Source organism: Dromiciops gliroides, chromosome 3 (genome assembly GCF_019393635.1).
Source record: "Dromiciops gliroides isolate mDroGli1 chromosome 3, mDroGli1.pri, whole genome shotgun sequence".
NCBI lineage: Eukaryota > Metazoa > Chordata > Mammalia > Microbiotheria > Microbiotheriidae > Dromiciops > Dromiciops gliroides.
In genome coordinates, this window is record NC_057863.1 from 471,358,994 (window position 1) to 471,379,409 (window position 20,416).

Here is a 20,416-nt window from a genome sequence, read left to right on the forward strand (position 1 = left end):
GTGAATTCTTTGCATATTTTATTTTTCTTTTTTGATTTCCAACTCACACACATCTGGCATATTTTACATCTTTGCAATAAAACATGGTTACAATAGCTTAAGGAATTTATATATCCAAAATATTTCACCATGGTCTCAAGATGAAATGAACTTGTCTTCCAGATGTTCAGTATTCTCCCGATTCTAAGCTACAAAACTCAAATATTGCTTACAGACTGGTGATGAATAACTTAAGCATTACTTTGATTCCCCATGATTTCAGAATCTCATAAATACAAACAACAGTGAAGAAGGAATTCAGTGCTAAAACTTACTAATACAAGGTGGGGAACAAATAAGTAATCACAGCAATAAATAATGATATGTTTCTGGTGCAAAGTGCCAATACAAAGAATCCATTATCTTGTTTTATCTTTTAAATAAATGACTGCAAGTGAGTGTAAATTCTGAGAAAATTACATTCCTGTTACATGCCTCATAGCCCTACCGACACAATATGTACATCTATGACAATACAGTCACCAAATATACAAAGAAGAAACATGAAGTAAGGTGTATGTACCCCAGGTGTGTAACTTGATCAGTACAATGTATGGAAAATAATTTGATAGCCATTGTTTAATATCATAAAAGATGAAATGCCTTAGGCTGAGAATGTGGATTTAGAGGAAAATTTCTCAAGAACTTGAAAAGAATTCAATCATTACAATGAAGTCCAACTTGTTTTTAAAGAAACCAAGCTATCTGAAGAAATAAAGAGAAAAATGTGAATATCTGATCCCCAAAATAAGCCAATGGGTTGACTTCAGAAGTATAGCACTCTTGACACATTATGATGGGGAGTCATTTAAGTACTAGGGAATTGAACAAGCATGACTCCTGCTTATACAATGAAAACCAGAACTGTATCCCTAAGCCCCCGTTTTGCTTGGTCTTTAAATTAAGGAAAGGATTTAATTTTCATTGTATAAAATGGCAAATAATGAATCAATATCCAAATGCTTTATGAGCAAAACTTCACTTAGAAGGGATGAATTTAGATTTAAAAGTGTGAACCATGTTTTTGTGAGAATGTCAAAAATTACTGATTGAGTCCAAATTCAACCCTTTAACACAAGCCGTGCCCTCGGACAAATCTCCAGTTTAATTTGTGTGAACGCACCTGTTCCATCAAGACATTGGGTTTAAAGTACATGCAAGTTGTAACTCCACAATAAAATTAAGAAACGTTTTGTTCTTTATACAAGGTTTTACTTTTACAAAAGTATCCCTTTAAAGTTAAGATGCATCTGATGTACAAAGTATCAAACGTATTTTTTTTTTCTCAGCTTGAAAAAAGGCTGGAAATGGGATGTAGATTAGGTTCCTAGCGTAAGCATTGTAACAACTGGACACAAGGTTCCTCAGAATTTTCAAAAGTCTCTTGTGACGGTCCTACAACCTTTTCTCAATAAACAACAATATATGAAATAATTACCAAAACATCTCCTAATTCATATAATTTACATGATACAAGCTTGCTCGGTAGCAGCTGGTGTTCGGTTGTGAAAAAACACACAAAGTAAAATGGTTGCTTACTACAATGTACAGCTATTGCTGGGTGTAATGGAATGTACAACGGAGGCCAATGGAGACGTGTTTTTCCACCAGAGATAACGTCCTTCATTGTAGCACTTGTGCTCTCAGCTTTCACTTAGATTTCAGTTCTCCATCCATCTTCAGTATCTGTTTTGATGCTCATAATGCCATCGATTAAAATCTATATTAAAAGCTACAATGCTACCAGAAGCCATGCCAGTTATCAGTGTCCTGGAAAAGCAGAGATGTTTGTTAAGTATTTGTTTACACCAATATTCAGACACATTAGGAACTTCCCACTTTGTATAGCAAAACCTCATTCATTCAGGATCTCACTAGCTTGGAATATGCAACAATTAGGATGGGGTTAAAAATGCAGAAAAGGGGATAGCCTTGACAGATCCAGATTTTTAAAAAACATCCTGGGGGCAGCTAGGTGGCGCAGTGGATAGAGCATTGGCCCTGGATTCAGGAGGACCTGAGTTCAAATGTGACTTCAGACACTTGACATTCACTAGCTGTGTGACCCTGGGCAAGTCACTTAACCCTCATTGCCCCCCACAAAAAACATCCTGAGGTATTTAAGTTGAAGAAAACAGGGAAAATTAGAACACAATGTTAGAAGGATGATCATGCTAGAGCTGGAATTGGCTTTAGACATTCTAATCTCCCTTTATGAAAATGCCAAAGCCCACCCAGAGAGGTTAGGTGACCTTTGTGGTTAGACAGTGATGTCCCTGAGAGTAGGAACTTTTTGTTTTAAAAAGTGCTTAGCACACAGTAGGCACTTAATAAATGCTGATTTATTGATTAAAGGAGATCATTAACCTCTAATTAGGCATAGCCCTTCTCTGATTTTCAGATTCTCTGAATGATTCTCTAATTCCTACCCTCAGGGATAAGAAGCTTTGTCTTCTTCAGGAGGAGGGGCTGAAATCAGACCAAAATTCAGGAGAATGAAGGAATGGAGAAATCCTTCTCACCTCAATCCTGCCCCCCAACCAACACACACCACAATACTTAACCCCAAGGAAACCTACCCCCTTCTGCATACATATAATGCATGCCTGCACTTACACCCCTGACCTCCTGACCTAGAGGATGGTCATCATTCTTCCTCTTCCTCAATCAGTTTCTTATGTCAGCAATTGCCATCTAGAAATGTAATTTTATCTAAAAGCACAATAATCAGTGTGGAATTACATGCCACATTAAGCCTTTTAAAGCTTATTTTATTTCTTAGCAAAAGCCTTGACTTTGAAGTTAGGACCTGGCTGTGAATCTACTACTCTGCCCCTGTGTTTTCTGAGGGTCTCTGTTTCCTCGTATTTAAAGTAAGGTGGCTGGACTAGAAGCTCTCTAGGGTTCTTTCTCAATCTGTGACCTGACCAACCTCCAAGCCACAAAATCTAGCTGTATTTTTGGTTATCTCTACTATTCTATGCACTTTGCACAAATCTAGTGCCTTGTATTCATCACAAATAAGAATAATCTAATTGCCAATTGAGTAGTAATCACAAATAATTTGAAAAAAATTATATCAAATAAGAGATGCAATCCAATATCCATTAAGTCTCTACTGGTAAATCGATTGCATATTCCTGGGCACACTAGTTGGCTGGGTACCATGCCCCATTCTAGAACTAATTTCTGTTTTACTGTAAATTGGTTTTTTACTTGAGAAATGCTGGGTAATGCTCATTTGAACTACTGAATTTAGGAAGGTGGATTGAGTTATAAGGAGTGGTTATTAAAAAAATTATTAACTTAATTATTATTCAAAACAATTTACAATAAAATATACCTGAACACACACATGGCAACAACAACTTATCTATAGTACTTTAAATGTGAATCATAGGAGAAGTGGAGAAGGAAGGTAACTGAGTCTGTCAGTTCTAGGGGCTGACCTTCCCAGTTGTCTAGAGTTCACATTTCTTGACCCCATTGCTTTTGCTTCTCTTGCTTTTTAGCAGTACTGTTCCTGTGGTCATTTTCTCACTACTTAATTGCTCTTATTCAGGTACAGCTTCATTCCCTTTGGATCCTGGTTCTCCCTCAGGGCATACATGGCAGGAGAGTACACTAACAGCAGCATTATGGAACTTACATTTTACCGGTTCATGTGCAAAGGATCCTTTGCCACAATTCCTAATAAATAGGTTTCTTCTTTGCAGCAGCTCACCTTTGATCATGGGACAAATCCATTGCCCTAATGCCAGCATCACATCCAGGATAAATATAAAGCTGTTTGAAGTCACAAGCCTGCCACACTTCCACAACTCCGTTGTCTCCTCCAGTGACCAGGTTCTGTCCATCGCTGCTCAGGAGGACAGCCTGTAGAAAACACAGAAAATCAAACAACCTTTTCTCAATAAACAACAATATTTGAAATTCCTGATGTTCTTACAAAGATAAAACTTACTGTAGCAGAGAGCTACAGTAACTTTTCCCATATATGCAATAATATCTTATGCATATGAAGTACTTTTACATTTTCCAAAGTGTTTTTATAAGCATTTATCTTACATAAGGTTAAATGGACAATATTATTATTTCCATTTTGATGAAACAAGGTTAATGTTAAGTGACTTTCCCGAGTCTAGTGAAATCTGACTCCAAATATGTTCACTAAAGTTCCCTTTAATTTACAAAGTTTATTAAAACTAAATTTGTTACAAAGTAATTAAATTTGCCTTCATCTGAGAGTTATGGCAACACAGGTTATTTGCTGCAAAGATCCCTTCTCTCAATTACAAAACCTATTATCAATGATGGAGTTCATAATGAAGATATTTTCTTCCGAAGTTCTAGTGTGAAACTGAGATTTTTACCCTGGTTGAATCATTGATCTCCATTTGAGCTAAAAGTTTCCCGTTAATGCTGAAATTACTGAATCGTCCTCGTTCATAGTATATGATACAGTGGCCTTCACTGGACACAGAAATCAGCCTAGGGAATAGACAGTTTTCTGGTCCCTCCAGTGCTCTCAGTAAATCTCCTGTGATTGTATGTACGAGGCAAGGACCTTCTGAAAGAGAAAATAACAGCAACATTTAGATATCAATGGTAACTACAAACCAGAGAGCTACTTGTCCAAAATCTAAATAGTATACCCATGCTCTGATTTATCATTATGAAAACATAAAAGAGAATAGTGGTGTATTAACTAAAAGTCAAAAGTTTGCATATTTCAAAGCTTTTGGGGAATGGGAGTTCCTAGATGAAGATTGTGTTTTACTTTTCTTTGTATCCCCAGCACTCAGCACAGTGCTAGGTACATAGTACATAGTAAGTGCTTAATAAATGCTTGTTGATGATATATAATGGGGAAGGGAAGACCAAGAAATTAGATATACTTCTGAACCCTCAAACATAAACGCAAGCCTAATTCCAGCCACCCAACATTAAGGATCAATACAGTGGGTTGGAAATTATGTTCTGATAATCAAAAAGTACCATAGAGAATTTAATTAATTAATTAATTATACTAGCTACTAGTTTAAATGTTGGAACTAAGCAGCTAGAGAATTGATAGTAATTATAATTGTTTATTGGGAGTTTATAATTGAATGGAAAAATACTCACCAAAAGAAAATTCTACATTTTCAAAAGGATTAAAATAATTTCTAACCTTTAGCACCACTGATAACAAGTCCCAGTTCTGCACAGACTGATACACAGACAACTTCATGGTCATGCCCTGTAAGGACAGCTCGTGGAGCAGGATAATCACCTGTAAAAGCCAGAAACAGTTTGTCAATATATGCCAATGCTGGGAAATAAACTTGTGACTTTTAGAAAGGTACAAAATTTGTCTCCAATAGTAAGGTGGAATGTAGAATTTATTCATAAGAGATATGATGTTGCTTTAAGTTGATAACAGATACCAGTTTTTTTCACACTTCTAGCCTGGGTCAGTGGAGAGAACTAGTCTCAGAAAAAGGAGAAAGGGAAAGGGAGAGTGAGGGGGGAGAGAAAGAGATTGTACAGTTTTTATATTTGCTCAGATATAGCCCAAAAATCAGGCCTGATATATCTGCATAATATTCTAACTTGCTCTAAACGCCCATATTTTCTTAAAATGAAAAGGCATGTCTGAATTTTCCTGTATTTTTAGATTTTTCTGAAGCACATACATATATTTAAAATAATATATGCTTCAGAAAAACTCTGAATGACTCAGTTAAGTGGCATAATTTAAATACAATTGTACAAAGTTTATGTTTATGACCAACTATTAAAGTGACGTTTTAGAGGAAAAATCTTTTAATTACACAATAAATTGTCTCAGTATGAGCTTATATAAAGTAAAGGCAGAGCATTAGAAGAATTTTCATCAAGACATTTCCTTTCACATGTTAGAAAACCAAATAATTCTACTGCTAATGTTATTCTGGAAAAAAAAAGCAAACCTAAAAACAAAGATATCTGTTAAAATGGTCAAAATCATCTTGTGGAAAAAGTAAATAAGACTATTATTCAAAATGTAACACCCATGATATAAAGCTAATATTAAAAATTTCTCATTTGTATGGAAAGTAAAAATTTCTTTATATCTGCTTGATTTAGGAATTTCAAAATGTTTTTATTTCATTATAATGTCATCTTTTGGATAAATTGTGGAAGCTGATAATTTTAATAGTGGTTTTCTGGTTTCTGAAACCACTTTTTCCTTCAGGTTCAATAAAAGGAAATATATATACATATATATATATACATATATATATGTCTATAATGTTATTCAGGGTTCTTGGAGTTAGTAAACCAGCAGCACTGGGAAGGAACCTTTCCTATATTTCATTTCACTGACAGGGACAGATGTCACACACCCCAGCAGTCATTTCAGATCTTAAGCACTATCCCGTCACTGTCCCATCAACTGATGGAGGGAGATGGAGGCGAAAGGTTACACAGGAGGGAGCTGCAGGTGATATCACCCTATGAAGAACAGAAACGCTCACTTTCACTCCAGAATCACTTCCTCCAAGTGAGGATCTCCATCTGTGATGGAATTATGAGAAGGGAAAAGGACTCACGGGTCCAAATTTGAGATCCCTTGTATCTGAAGAGCTGTTGTAGGAAGTGATGTTGACATTACATACATACCATCTTATCATTATCCAGAATAACTAACATTTAATTTCTTTTTACAAGGAGTGCTTTTTAAAAAGTACCTCAAAGTGAGGGCTTAGAAGAATGTGAAAGTATTAAATGCTGCTTTACAAAAAAAAAAAGTTTTTGGTAAGAATGAATGTTGAAATTGCTAGAGTTGTTCATAGTTCCTACAATAGTAATCTTGGTTATTGGGGCTAGAAATTGTATCTAAAGGAATTTTTCATCCTTTTGTAGTGAAGAGAGAACAAGAGAAGGTGCTGTGCCAAACCCTGTTTGGTCATGGTGCTGTTGTCCTGAATGAGGAGACTGCCCCTGGAATGTCGTCAGCATCATATTGGCTCTTGTGACCTCTGTATACAGGGAAGGAAAATAATGCGCCCATCTCAAAGGATCACATTTCTGCTTGCTCTTATAGTTAGATAAAATGGGCTGAAAGTTTGCTGCAAGCTCTTAGAGCTGAGAGATTCAAAGTATTCTCATTCTTCTTTTTTCCCCCCCAGGGTTCCATTTAACAATGCCACAACAGAGGGTTCCTAGCACATCAGGATTATTAGGCATGAATCAGCATGTTGGTGAGTCATATCAATAGAAGTATAATCATGATTTGATAAAGGACAGCTTCAGAAATATCATAAAGAATAATGATGAACGGGCCCAGAATTATTCATGTAGCACAACTTTAAGCAAAAATTTATTCAGGTGGAAAAAGTCAAAATATGTATTTGCTGCTATTTCATATTTATTACACAATTCTCCAAATCTCACATGCTTTTCTGTTTGATTTCCCCTATTCATTCTGTAAGTTTATTGAGTGTAGGTCAAGCACCTAACAGGATGCTTTTTACAATAAGCATTTAATATATATTATTTGAAATAAATTGGATAGACATATGGGACAGGGGAACAAATCTATAGTATTATCAGACAAGTTGGAAATATGAAAAATTTGTTTCCTTCCTTCCTTTCTTTCTTTGGCTATGGGGGTTAAGTGACTTGCCCAGAGTCACACAGCTAGTAAGTGTCAAGTGTCTGAGGCAGGATTTCAACTCAGGTCCTCCTGAATCCAGGGCCAGTGCTTTATTCACTGCGCCACCTAGCTGCCCTCTGTTTCCTTTCTTAAGGTATAATTATATGTACCACCTTCTCCTCTGAGTATGTCTTTTGTCAATAAAATCCCATATATTTAAAAGATAAACACAGGGAATGAAGTCATAGCATTCTCCTGGGCCTATCTTATTCATTCTCAAATTAAGTTATACATGGAAGGAAGGTTCCACATAGCATAAGAGTGTCCTTCACCTTGACAAACATTGTCCCATACACTTAAGGTCCCTGGAGATAAGATCTCGAAGTAGCACCAACTTTTATATTATATCTTGCCCCTCTTCCCGCCCCTTTATCAGAACTTAAACCCCATTTCCCTATGTGGGAGGAGAGAGAACAGAGCCAAATGGTGAGAAGCTGTACTTCAATCACCACTGCTTGGTGGGTGTGTAGTGAAACAAGATATTTCATTCAAACTAGAATCTGGGTGTAGAAAGAACCCATGGAACACTAGGCTATAACTTTTAGAGAGAAAGGAAAAGAAACGTCTCTTTTTATGCTAAGCGGACAGGAGAACCTGTTCCCAGAAGAAGGAACATCAGTCATTCAGTAACAAGTGTTAAGTGTTTACTCTGTGCCAAGCACAGTTCCAAGTGTTGGGGATACAAAGAAAGGAAAAGTTCTAGTAGGATCTGTGTTCCTTGTTACACCAATGTTGGGACTGAAACACTGGCATCAAAATTATGACTATAATGTAAACAAATACCTTTTGTGTGAAAATATAATTTGACATGATCAAACCCTATAAGGCCTATAGAAGTTAGAATATACATGGTATTATAAATCACCCTTCTCTAAGAAGCTTAAGAATTCTAGGAAAAAATGAATTTACACATCACTTTCTGTGCATTTAAAAAAATTCATTGGTCAGTTGAGAAAGTGGGCTTGGGTATTAGGGAATTGGGGAAGGTAGGAAGGAAAGAAAAGGAGAAACAAGGCTTTGCAAATGTTTAGTAGTGGGTGATAGGTTTGAAGGGCAGTGGCTGGTATTGAAAAGTAAAAATTGGGAATTAAGAGAAAGTATGGACTAAAGTTTTCTGATTTTCATGTCGGTTTCTTATTTTATGGTTTGAAAAATAAGGGAATGAAAATTTTTCCTTGAATAAAAATAGGAAGAGGAAAGCACCTAGTAGATTATAGATGCTGAAATGCTCATTTGTCTCCATTTGAAGAGGACAATAGATTTTCTTATAAATTATTTTTAAAACATAGCAGCAACAAATTTTATTATATCTTATGAAGTTTATTTTAAGTACTTTAAATAAAACTCTTCCTACTTTAAAAGTTTATTGTACTTTATCAATGCAGATTGAGTTTTGATTTTCAATCCTAGTATTTTTTTTTTTAAGTGGCTAACCAAGAAGCAGCAATGTTAACCTGCATCTTTTGTGACTCTCCTCTTGGAAGCTACAGTATATAATGAGAAATGTCAAGTTCCAAGATCAATAAGATTTCAGACTCTAGGGATACAACAGGAATAGCATTGATCCTCTTAAAGAACACCAGTCAGAGGCAGAATGTAATATATTGCAAAGAGAGGCTCGAGAGGATAAACGGCCAAGTCCAACATACCTAACTGACAAAAAATTCAATCAGCTTTTCCTACAAGCTGCCTGCTCTCCTCTCCTTTCTTTCATGCAGGAGACTGCTTCCAATTAAAGTGTGCAAATTAATTTTTATCACTTCCAAATTAGTTTCTGAATTTGTGTAAAAGTCTGTTTCAGATGAAAGCATCTGTCCCTCACTTTTCTTCAATTCTATCATCTAGTCAGGTATGTATTCCAAGCCTCCAAGATAATTTTCTGTGCTCAAAATCAGAGTTTAAAGATTAACATTCAATAAAGAGATCATAAAATATATAAATAAAAGTTACAATCAAAGTGTAATGTATTTGATGTAATCTTTGGCTGTAACATTTATGATTTGAAACTATCCTATGTGGATCACTCTGTTTATAAATTACCCTGATGAGTCAATATGGTAAGTTCTTAAAAATCATTTAAAGAAAGATTAGCAGAGGTGGTAATGGCAATTTAAAAGTCTGAGTTGAGATGCCTGAGTTATTCACTAGAGGATTTAAAATACAATGACAGACTGTTTCTCCACCTACAAGATAAATGTACAAAAATGACTTTTTTCTCTAGGATATAAAAAAAACTATCAATCTTTTTAAAATATAAAGAATAAAAGAATGCAAACACAAAACCAAACCACTTAGGCTTTCTTTTTAGAAATCTCATGGTTTGTGCACATGGGGTTAAGGAATAAATAATATAATTTCACAATGATACTGATAAAGGATCCTATGAAAGAGAATAAACAGGGAAGGGAATAAACATTTATTGTTAGTGCCCTAACAATGTATGCCAAGATCTGTGCTAAGCACTTTACAAATATTCCATTTGATCTTCACAACAACCCTGGGAGGTAGGTGCTTCTATTATCTCTATTTTACAGTTGAAGAAACTGAGGCAGACAGAGGTTAAGTGACTTGCTCCGAGTTACACAGCTGTTAAGTGTGCCTGAGAGTGGATTTGAACTAAGATCTGCTTGACTCTAGACCCATTGTTCCAGCCATTGTACCACTTGGCTGCCTAAGAGTTTGCCTGTTTGGCCCATGATGAAGTATTCAACCTCCATACTAACACCTCAAATTAGGCTAGCGCATAGAAATCTGGGGTAGCCTAACAGATCCTGTTAAACTGAAAGATATTAATGTAGCTATAGCTAGGGTTTTTTCCTCTTTTCATAATAATTTATTATGCCCAAATCTCTGACTTGTAGTCTGGCAAACAGGGTGTATGTCTTAAATTTATACAGACGTCCTCCAAGTACTTATATGGTTCAAGAGAAAGAGTTTTGCCCTAAAAGAGTTACAATAAGGGGAAAAAATATCACATAAAAAACTAAAATTGTAAGCTTTTTGTGTTTAGTGACTGTGCCAACACACCTGAATAGATCATTGTGAAGGCAATTTATTCAAACAATGTGACTTAAAAAAAAACTTTGCTTAATGTTTTACTGATATAGACATCGTATAGAGCTGATCTGGCTCTGTGTATTTGAATCTACAATCACAGAATCTCAGAACCTCAGAAGCCATTGAATTGATCCTTCCCTCTTGCCCCTTCTCCCATTTTATAGATAAATAAACTAAAAAGTCCTGGGTTGTTAATGACTTGCCCATGACCACATAAGTAGTAATTCTCAGACATGAGATTTAAAGCCATGACCTTGGACTAGTGATTTCCCATTGTACTACACAACTTTCTGAGGAGGTGATCCGGTATCTCCTTTTCTCCCCTTGGCCTTTGCTTCTGGGCACAGGGAAAGCAATTTACATTTCTTTGTTTTAAACATTTACTTTGTCTCTATAAACACTGTTAACCACAGAGTTTTGCCAATCTAGGTGGAAATGCAGTTCAAAAGAGGCAGTGGAGATGGGAGGTAGAGGGAGGAACACCTTCAGGAAGAGGGAAAGATGGATCTAACATTGAGGTGTTGCTAGAATGTTATTTCTGCCTGAGGATTCATACCTAAAAAAAGTGAGAAATCCAGTTTTGGGAATTCCAACTTTTCATAGCAGATGAGCATTTATATCAGAAAACCCATCTAAACAACGAGTCAGCGGTAGGATGAGAAAGGTAAATAGAAGAGTTAAAACACTTGAACAAGCAACATTCCAATTTAATCCATATTTTAGTTGGATTTGATTATCCAATGGCTAAAATGGTTGTCCATAAAAATACAAATTTTAAGGAATCTCCAACGTGGACTTGATGTGTAGCTGTATACGTTGTGTATGTTCTTTAAATATTTGTTGACTCTCAGATGTTAGATGGCGACAATTTATGATTCAGGCAATATATATTCAAATGAATAGATCATTTTCTTCCCAGCAGGAAAAGCAGCTTTATAAGCAGCTCTTTTTCCTTACATTATAAATTTGTTTGTTCAATCCTGATTATTGTGAAATGGTTTCTTACGTTATAGACCATAAACATGATGATAACATTAAAGTTCAGTAGAGATTTCTGTTTGAGTGTAATGAGACAGATTTAGGTATGTAATGCACCTCCATATATAGCTGCAGAATTTAAATAGGTAAAATAAATTCTCAGATACTACAGTCTATGCTATACAAATATAAAAGATAGCTAGATGATCTGCCATAATGATAGATATCTATATTGTAATATGCCACTATAAGAATGATTTATTAACACAGTGGCACTTTCAGTAAATATCCTGAATGCTTTTAAGTGACATTTTAAAATATTTATATATATATATATATGCATTAAAATAACTTAAGGGCATTAACATACCTTCTTTTGTTGGGGATTTGCAGGTCTTTATGAACATTGCTAATTTTAATGGAATAAGTATCTCTTAAAACTCTTCTTGCTAATTGGCAACACAGAAGCTAAAGTCAATAATTAACTATCTTTTGGTTAAAAGATCATTATATAATAAAGCGCCAAACCCAGATAATTACTATAATCTGACATTTTTCTTTGAATTCTTCACCTCCTTGAAGTCTATTATATACAATATCTTATCTCAGCTACCAGATGACAGCTTTTAAGAAACTAATCCTTTTCTGAAATATCATTTGCATCATTTTTAGCTCAATTCTGAGGATACTACCTAATTGGATTTAACCTATGTTCCATACTTAAAAAAAACCCCAATAAATCCTAGTCATTAGCTATAGTTATATTTATACATATACACACAGATAAAATGTTGCACACATATACAGTATATATTATATGTAGCATATCTAGTAATACACACACATATATGATGCAACATAGAAAAATACTGCTTAATAGAACTTCTTCAAGATTTAATACTAATATATGAAACAAACTTCTGAAAATCAATGTATAGAGATAATTCCGGGGTTATGAACCTATCAGTGCTTGAGAATGACAAATCTGTCACATGTAATAAAATGTTGTCAAATCTAGAAGTCTGCCTATATGAAGGGTTATAATTTCTTTAGAAAGCTCATTTTAAAACAAGATTTTTTAAAAAGTATACAAATGTGTTAAGATGTTAACATTTATGACTTCATAATAATATTGTACATAGTGCAAATCAATAGTAACATTGATTCACAATCCTAGGTAGGAACTGCTATATTATACACTCCTTTATCTTTCTCTGTACACATTCCTCACATCCCACTTTTAGCTTATTTAGCTATAGTGTTCACATCTGCATGTTTCTCTCTTTGTCTCTCTTTGTGTATGTCTGTCTCTATACACATATACATATGTATACAGGTTGTCCCAAAACTGCACTAACACTTGTGTATGTGTGATATAAACACACAAAACCAGATTTCATAAACTTATTTAGATAGAACCTTAAATCATATAACCTCCAACTTTTTTTCTACATTTGACAGATGACCATTCACTCAAAGGGGTGTGTGTGGGTATATATGTATAATTTTTAGAAACAATAGTTTTAAAACTTGAAAAAGTTCTATTTAGCAGTATTTTTATGTTGCCTCTTTCTTTGGCTATCTCCCTTACGTATTTTCTTCTTTTCTTGCTTCACTATCACTGGTAAAAGGTTATTGCCTATCCCCTCTGCTTCTCATAGATGAGGGGAACTCTTGAGGGATTATGAGGGTGTATCTCATCTACTTTCAAAGTCTGCTATAGACCAATTGTGCTGGTCTATAGGGGAGCAGCTGTGCTTAATCAAGCTATCCCAGAAGGACTTGCATGTGGTGCACCTCTTCCATGGCCTATCCACCCAGACGAGATCACTTTATGCCCATATTTTGGCTGGCAGCCGGGCAGGAGGTACAAATCTATATTCTTTTAGGATTCATTCTGTTGTGTCACAAGTATTCAAATAAATTGAAATTTGGTAGTTAAGTTGGACATGGGAAAGAACATCTTTGAAGCTGTGTATTCAAGCCATGGAGGGCAAAAGGCAAATAGGGGCAGCTAGGTGGTGTAGTGGAAAAAGCACCAACCCTGGATTCAGGAGGACCTGAGTTCAAATCAAGTCTCAAAGACTTGACACTTACTAGCTGTGTGACCCTGGGCAAGTCACTTAACCCTCATTGCCACTCCCCCCAATAATAATAATAATAATAATGTACTATTTATATATGTTTTTTACATGTTAACATTTTAAAAAAATGTTTTAAAAAATTTTGAATTCCAAATTCTCTCTCTCCCCTTTTCTCCACTCCCCACCCCCTCCCACTGAAAAGGCAAGCAATCTGATATAGGCTATACATTTTATTATTTATATTAATTACTGTATGCGTATTTGAACTCTGATTTGCCTGAGTAGTTGAAAGGCACCCTTGACTAAAAATAGTAGCTTGATAATAAAATCATTAACTGCTTGAAATTAATAGTACCAAATTAGTTGTTTATTTACAAAGAAATACTTAGAAATTCATTAGATTAGCTAGAAGCAATTTTCAATTTTCAAAATAATATAAACATTAAAATGAATGAGACAGTTAGTTGGAAAATCGGGGGCAGGATATAATAAAATAAATTAATTCTCTGATAAGACAATTTATATATAAGTACTTACTGCTATTGGGGTTATCTCCTATGATATGATGTCTTCCACTCCAGTACCAGAGCAGGAGTGTGGCATCTCGGGAACCAGACACAATATAGCAGTCTCCTCCTATGTAGGATTCAGATCTGGCCAGACAAGTGACTACATCCCAATGGCCAAATACAATCTGAGTTAATTTCCCTGTATTCAAAACATAACAAGTTCATTTGTATTTGTTACTTTTTAAAAATAAAAGCATGCATATTTTGATTCCAGTATAATTAGGGGAAAGAAGACTAGTTATCAATCAAATATACTTATCAGCCCAACAGGGATGTGTGCTTATTTCTGAAAAGTGATAGTAGAGGGTCAACACCCAGATTTCATGAAATAGGATATTAAAATAATACAATAATATAAGGAATTTTCTTTCTGGAGTTTGGCACTGGCTAGCCTCAGGGAGTTCTGTGCTTCATTAAGTCTGTTTGGAGAAGATAGACAGTGGATTTTGAATTCCTTAATCAGAACAGGGTTCATAGTCGGGGAGGTGATATAATTAGCCATTCAACTTTCTTTTCTAAAATATATATTTTTCTCAATTAGGAAAAATCTGCCCAAAACTCCCAAAGAAAAACAAAACCTTTCTTATAAACATATGTGATAAAGCAAAACAAATTTCTGCATTGGCTAATGTCTAAAAAAAAAAAAGCTTTCATTCTGCACTTTGAGTCTTTCACTTCTTTATCAGGAATGGGGTAGCATGTTTCATTATTAATCCTTGGGAATAACGGTTTGGCCACTGCATTGATCAGAGTTTTTCATTCTTTCAGTTATTTGTCTTTAGCATATTGTTGTCATTGTACAAATTATTGTCCTAGTTCTGTTTACTTCACTTTGCACAATTCATAAAAGTCTTCCCTGATTTCTCTGAAACCATCCCCTTCCTTAAAAAACAATGGTATTTTATCACATTCATGTCTCATGACTTGTTTAGCCATTCCTCAACTGATAGTAAAATCTTCTCAGATTTCCATTCTTTGCCACCTTAAAAAGAACTACAAACATTCTGGTACATCTTATTTAGAATTGATTTTGTTTTGGACAAATCTCATTTTCAATCTACTCTCCCCCTAGGCGACTACATGTTGTCATAGTACATCAAGTACAGGGCCTGGAGTCAGGAAGATCTGAGTTCAAATATGGCCTCAGACATGTGCTAGCTGCATGACCTAAGTTCTGTTTGTCTCGGTTACCTCATCTGTAAAATAAGGATAAAAATAGCACCCACCTCCTATGATTACTGTGAGGATCAAATGAAGTAATATTTGTAAAGCCTTGAACACAGTGCCTGGTACATAATAGGTACTCAATACACAGTATCAGCTCTCTGTATATACGCATGTGTTCTTTTCTCCTCAGACCAGTTCGGATGAGAGTGAGGTTCAGATGTTACCTGTTCTTCCACTCCCTCCTCTTTGTTTATTAAAATATTTACTTGCACACCCTGGTTCTGTGAGATACTTTCCCCCTATCTTTCCTTTGCTTTCCCCAGCAGTGCATTCCTCTTCTCTCCCTTCTTCTCATAGGCCTTGTCTCATTAGGCTTCTTTGACCCCTGATGACGTTAGAGTTCAGAGGGGATGCAAGTATCAGCCCCCATATTAGAATGTAAGTAGTTTATCCTTGTTTAGTCCCTTATGATTGTTCATTTGTATTTACCTTTTTATGTTTCTCTTAACTCCTGTGGTTGAATTTAAATATTTTTATGTAGCTCTGGTCTTTTTATTAGAAATGTTTGGAAGACCTGTATTTAATTAAAAGTCCACTTATCCCCCTATAGCATTATACTCAGTATTTTTGGCTAAGTTATTCTTGGCTCTAAGCCTATATCCCTTGTCTTTTGGAATATCATGTTCCACACTTTCTGCTTCTTTACAATGGTGGCTACTAAATCATGTGTGAACCTATCTCCTTGATACTTGAATTCCTTCTTTATGGCTGCTTGTATTTTTTTTTTCTTTGACCTAGAATCTCTGGATTTTGGCTATCATGTTTCTGAGTTTTTTTCAGGGGAAGACCAATGGATTCTTTCTATTTCCACTTGGCCCTCTGGTTCTAAGAGTTGACAAAATATGGCCCATGGGCCAAATCTAGTCTGCTGCCTCTTTTTTGTGAGCCAATGAGCTAAGAACAATTTTTACATTTTAAATGGTTAAAACAAAACTGAAGAAGGGTATTTTTTGTGGTGTAAAAATTATATGAAATTCAGATTTCAGCAACCATAAATAAATAACATTCTGTTAGAACATACCCATGGTGGGCAGCTAGGTACGCAGTAGATAAAGCACCAGCCCTGGATTCAGGAGGACCCGAGTTCAAATCTGACCTCAGAACACTTGATACTTACTAGCTATGTGACCCCGGGCAAGTCACTTAACCCTCACAGTCCCACCAAAAACCCCCAAACATACCCATGCTTACTCATTTATTTATGGTCTATTGCTTTTGCATAACAGCAGCCAACTTGACTGGTTATTACAGAGATTATTATGTGGTGCTCTTCATACTGCTGCTTGGCACACTTCAAATTGTAGTGATGCAGTTTTAACTGGACAGCATTTCAAATACCATGTATTTCTATGTACCATGGCATTTTTTAAATGACCAGTGTATACCCATTATTATGATTTTTTGAGCTCAGGGCTGAGGCAGAAATTTTTCTGAATGAGAACCTTACTTAACCATTATTATTGAATACTGAATGGCTTTGGATATTTGGCTTTGCTGTAGACTTGGTGTTTTTTTAATGAATTCAACCAAAAATTACAAGGCAAAATAGTGCTTATGTGAAACTTACACTGCAGTAAAGTCAATTCAATGATAACTAATGTTATTTTAATCACAGTATCAAACTACTTTATATATACATTTCCCAAGAAGGAAGATCTTGATTCCCACACATATTTGCAGTAGATATATTGTCTGAGCTCAAACTACAGTTCTAGCAGTGTTCTTCAGACTTCAATACAAGTGTAAAAGAAATTTACATATTTAAAAATCCATTTAACTGAAATTAAAACTACTCTCAGCAATGCAATGATCCAAGACAATCCCAAGGGACTAATGAGGAAGCTTACTATCCACTGCCATAGAAAGAACTGATAAAAAGAACACTTGTGGATTATACATATATAACCTGGTTGTGATCTTGTGGAGAGGGGAGGAAAGGGAGGGAGAAAAATTTGGAACTCTAAATCTTATGAAAATGAATGTTTAAAACTACCCTTACATGTAACTGGAAAAAATAAAATAAATGTTTGTTGCAAAAAATAAATAAATTAAAAAAAAGAAAAATGAAAAAATAACTGAAATTGAGGAACTTCTATCTAACCCTCAATTGGAAGGATTAATGTACAATATAATAACGTACTAATAGGCAAATAAGAAGAGAAGAATCTAACAGAATTCTGAAAATGCTTCTAAGTGATCAATAGGCTTAATGAATAACATAGGCTCATGGAAAAATTTTTTTTCAAAGAAAAAATTTGCAAAATCTTACAGATGAGCAACATTTGCAATTTTGAATAAAGGGAATCCTAAATTTGAACCCCAACTAAGCAAAATATGAATCTCCTCCAAAAGAATTCCATTCTTCTCATTATATCTATCTTACACAAAACTGTTTTCAATTACTATTTTGAATTTTGTCAATTAAAATTTTGTGAAAATTTGTTCTTATTTGTTATATAGATGTTATGTAGATACAAAGACAAAAATGAAGCAATCTCTGTCCTAAAGAAACTTATGTTCTATTGGTGGTACACAATGTGTCCATTGAAAAGCAAATGCAAAATATATACAGAGTAGATACAAATTAATTTTGTGAGGGAGGGTACTAACAGCTAGGGGATTAGGACAGGCCTTCTATAGAAGATGGCCCTTGAGCTGAGTTTTGAAAGAAGCTGGCAATTCCATGAGATGAAGGTGAAGGAGAACAGAACCTGGCATATGGGAAATAGCCTGTGAAAGTGAATGAGATGGCATGTCATGGATAGTAAATAGCAAATCAGTCAAATTTGGCTGAAGATAGAGTGTGAGGGAAAGTAATGTGCAATAAGCCTGGAAAATTATCAATGATCCTTCAGTTGCCAAATCCAATGACCTTTTCTCAATCCTTATTCTCCTTGACCTCTCTGCAGCTGCTGACACTGTTGATCATTCTCTCTTCCTTGAAGCTCTCTTCTCTTTATTTTTTTAGGATACCACCCTCTCCTGGTTCTCCTCCTACCTATCTGATCACTCTTCCTCTGTCTCCTTTGCTGGATCCTCCTCCAGATCAGGCCCAATAATTGTAGGTGTCCCTAGAGATTCTGTCCTGGATCCTCTTCTTTATTCCGTTTCACTTGGTGACCTTATCAATTTCCTTGGATTTAATTATGATCTCTATGCTAATGATTCTTAAGCCCACCATTCCTGCCCCAGTTTCTCTTCTGACCTTCAATCTTGTATGTCCAACTGCTTTTCAGACATCTTGAACTGGATGTACAGAAAACACTTTAAACTCACTATCTCCAAAACAGAACTCGGTATTTTTTCCTCAAAACCCTCCTCCCTTTCCTATTGCTGCTACATTATCCTCCCACTTCCTCAACCTAGGAGTCATTGTGGATTACTCACTATCTCTCACCCTCCATATCCAAGCTTTTGCCAAGGTTTGTTGATTTAATCTTTGTAACATCTCTTCAACATACCTTCTTCTCTCCTGCTACCACTCTGGTTCAAGCCCTCATCACCTTACACCTGGACCACTGCAATAGCCTGCTAGTAGGTCTGCCTCAAGTCTCTCTCTCCTCATTCCAGTCCATCCTCCATTCAGTCACTAAAGTGATTGTCCTAAAACACAGGTCTGATCATGTCAGCCCCCTACTCAGTAAACTCCAATGGTTCCCTATTGCCTTAAGGAGCAAATATAAAATGCTCTATTTGGAATTCAAAGCCCTTCATAACCTAGGCCCCTCCTACCTTTCTAGTCTTCTTGTATCTTGCTCCCTGGCACACGTTCTTCAATCTAGTGACAATGGTCTCATGGCTGTTCCACAAATGAGACACTTAATTTCTCAGCTACGGGCATTTTTTCCCCTCCTTGTCTCCCGTGCCTGGAATACTCTCCCTCTTTCACTCTGACTGATGACCTCCCTGGCTTTTTTTCAAGTTCCAACTAAAATCCCTTTTTTTACTAGAAGCTTCTACCAATCTCTCTTTATTCCAGTGCCTTTCCTCAGTTAAATCACCTCCAACTTATATACAGCTTGTTTTTTACACACAGAGACACACACATATTTATCCATCCATTCATTCATTCATTTATTTATTTATTTTTTGGTTTGTTTGCAAGTCGTCTCTGCCATTAGATTGTAAGCTTCTTGAGGACAGGGACTGTTCTTTTGCATCTTTTTTGTATCCCCAGAGATTGGGACAGGGTACAGCACATAATTTAGGTGCGCAATAAATGTTTATTTATTGATTGATTGATTGAAAGGTAGGCTGGAGTCAGATTGTGAAGGACTTTACCTGTTTCTGTAGAATAAACTCTAAAACTCTTATCCCAGAAGCCACAAATAAGAATGTATCGATTATCTGCGGTGACAACAAAACAATGTGCATTGATTTGTATACTCTGATCCACAAGGTCTGTGATCTGCCGTTTGTTCACACCAGAGTTATTTGCTGTAATAAATAAAAACAAAGTTAATAAGTAAATTATTCTTATAATTTCGCTATGAAATTATGGAAGAAAATACCGATGTTTAAATTTTAATGAATCGTGAATTTGTTGTGTATTTTTAAAATGAACATTTAAAAGTACTGATACTGTCAGAAATATAAGATTGCTGTGATCTTGAGGTTTCTCTTTAAGGAAAATAAACTTTTCCTAGTGGTGGCAATTATTATAAAACTACTTCACATATATTAAAATATACATCAGCAATTTAAGTACGCTAAAAATGAGAAATTAAGGAAAACATTTTAAAAACAATAAAAAGTCGATTACATTTTTTAGATATGTA

General features: G+C 35.4%; 1 protein-coding gene across 8 annotated transcripts in view; it reads right to left on the minus strand.

Moving 5' to 3' along the window:
* Positions 1 to 20,416, minus strand: part of NBEA (neurobeachin) — a 764,716-nt gene continuing 744,300 nt past the window's right edge. For all 8 annotated transcript variants that reach the window (XM_043991721.1, XM_043991715.1, XM_043991718.1 and 5 more), the window contains 6 exons: positions 19,920 to 20,075; positions 14,380 to 14,550; positions 5,213 to 5,314; positions 4,413 to 4,609; positions 3,764 to 3,915; positions 1 to 1,809 (listed from right to left, as the gene is read on the minus strand). In XM_043991721.1, coding sequence (XP_043847656.1) covers positions 1,719 to 1,809; positions 3,764 to 3,915; positions 4,413 to 4,609; positions 5,213 to 5,314; positions 14,380 to 14,550; positions 19,920 to 20,075 — 869 coding nt within the window. In that variant the 3' untranslated portion in view covers positions 1 to 1,718. The remainder of the gene's footprint in view (positions 1,810 to 3,763; positions 3,916 to 4,412; positions 4,610 to 5,212; positions 5,315 to 14,379; positions 14,551 to 19,919; positions 20,076 to 20,416) is intronic.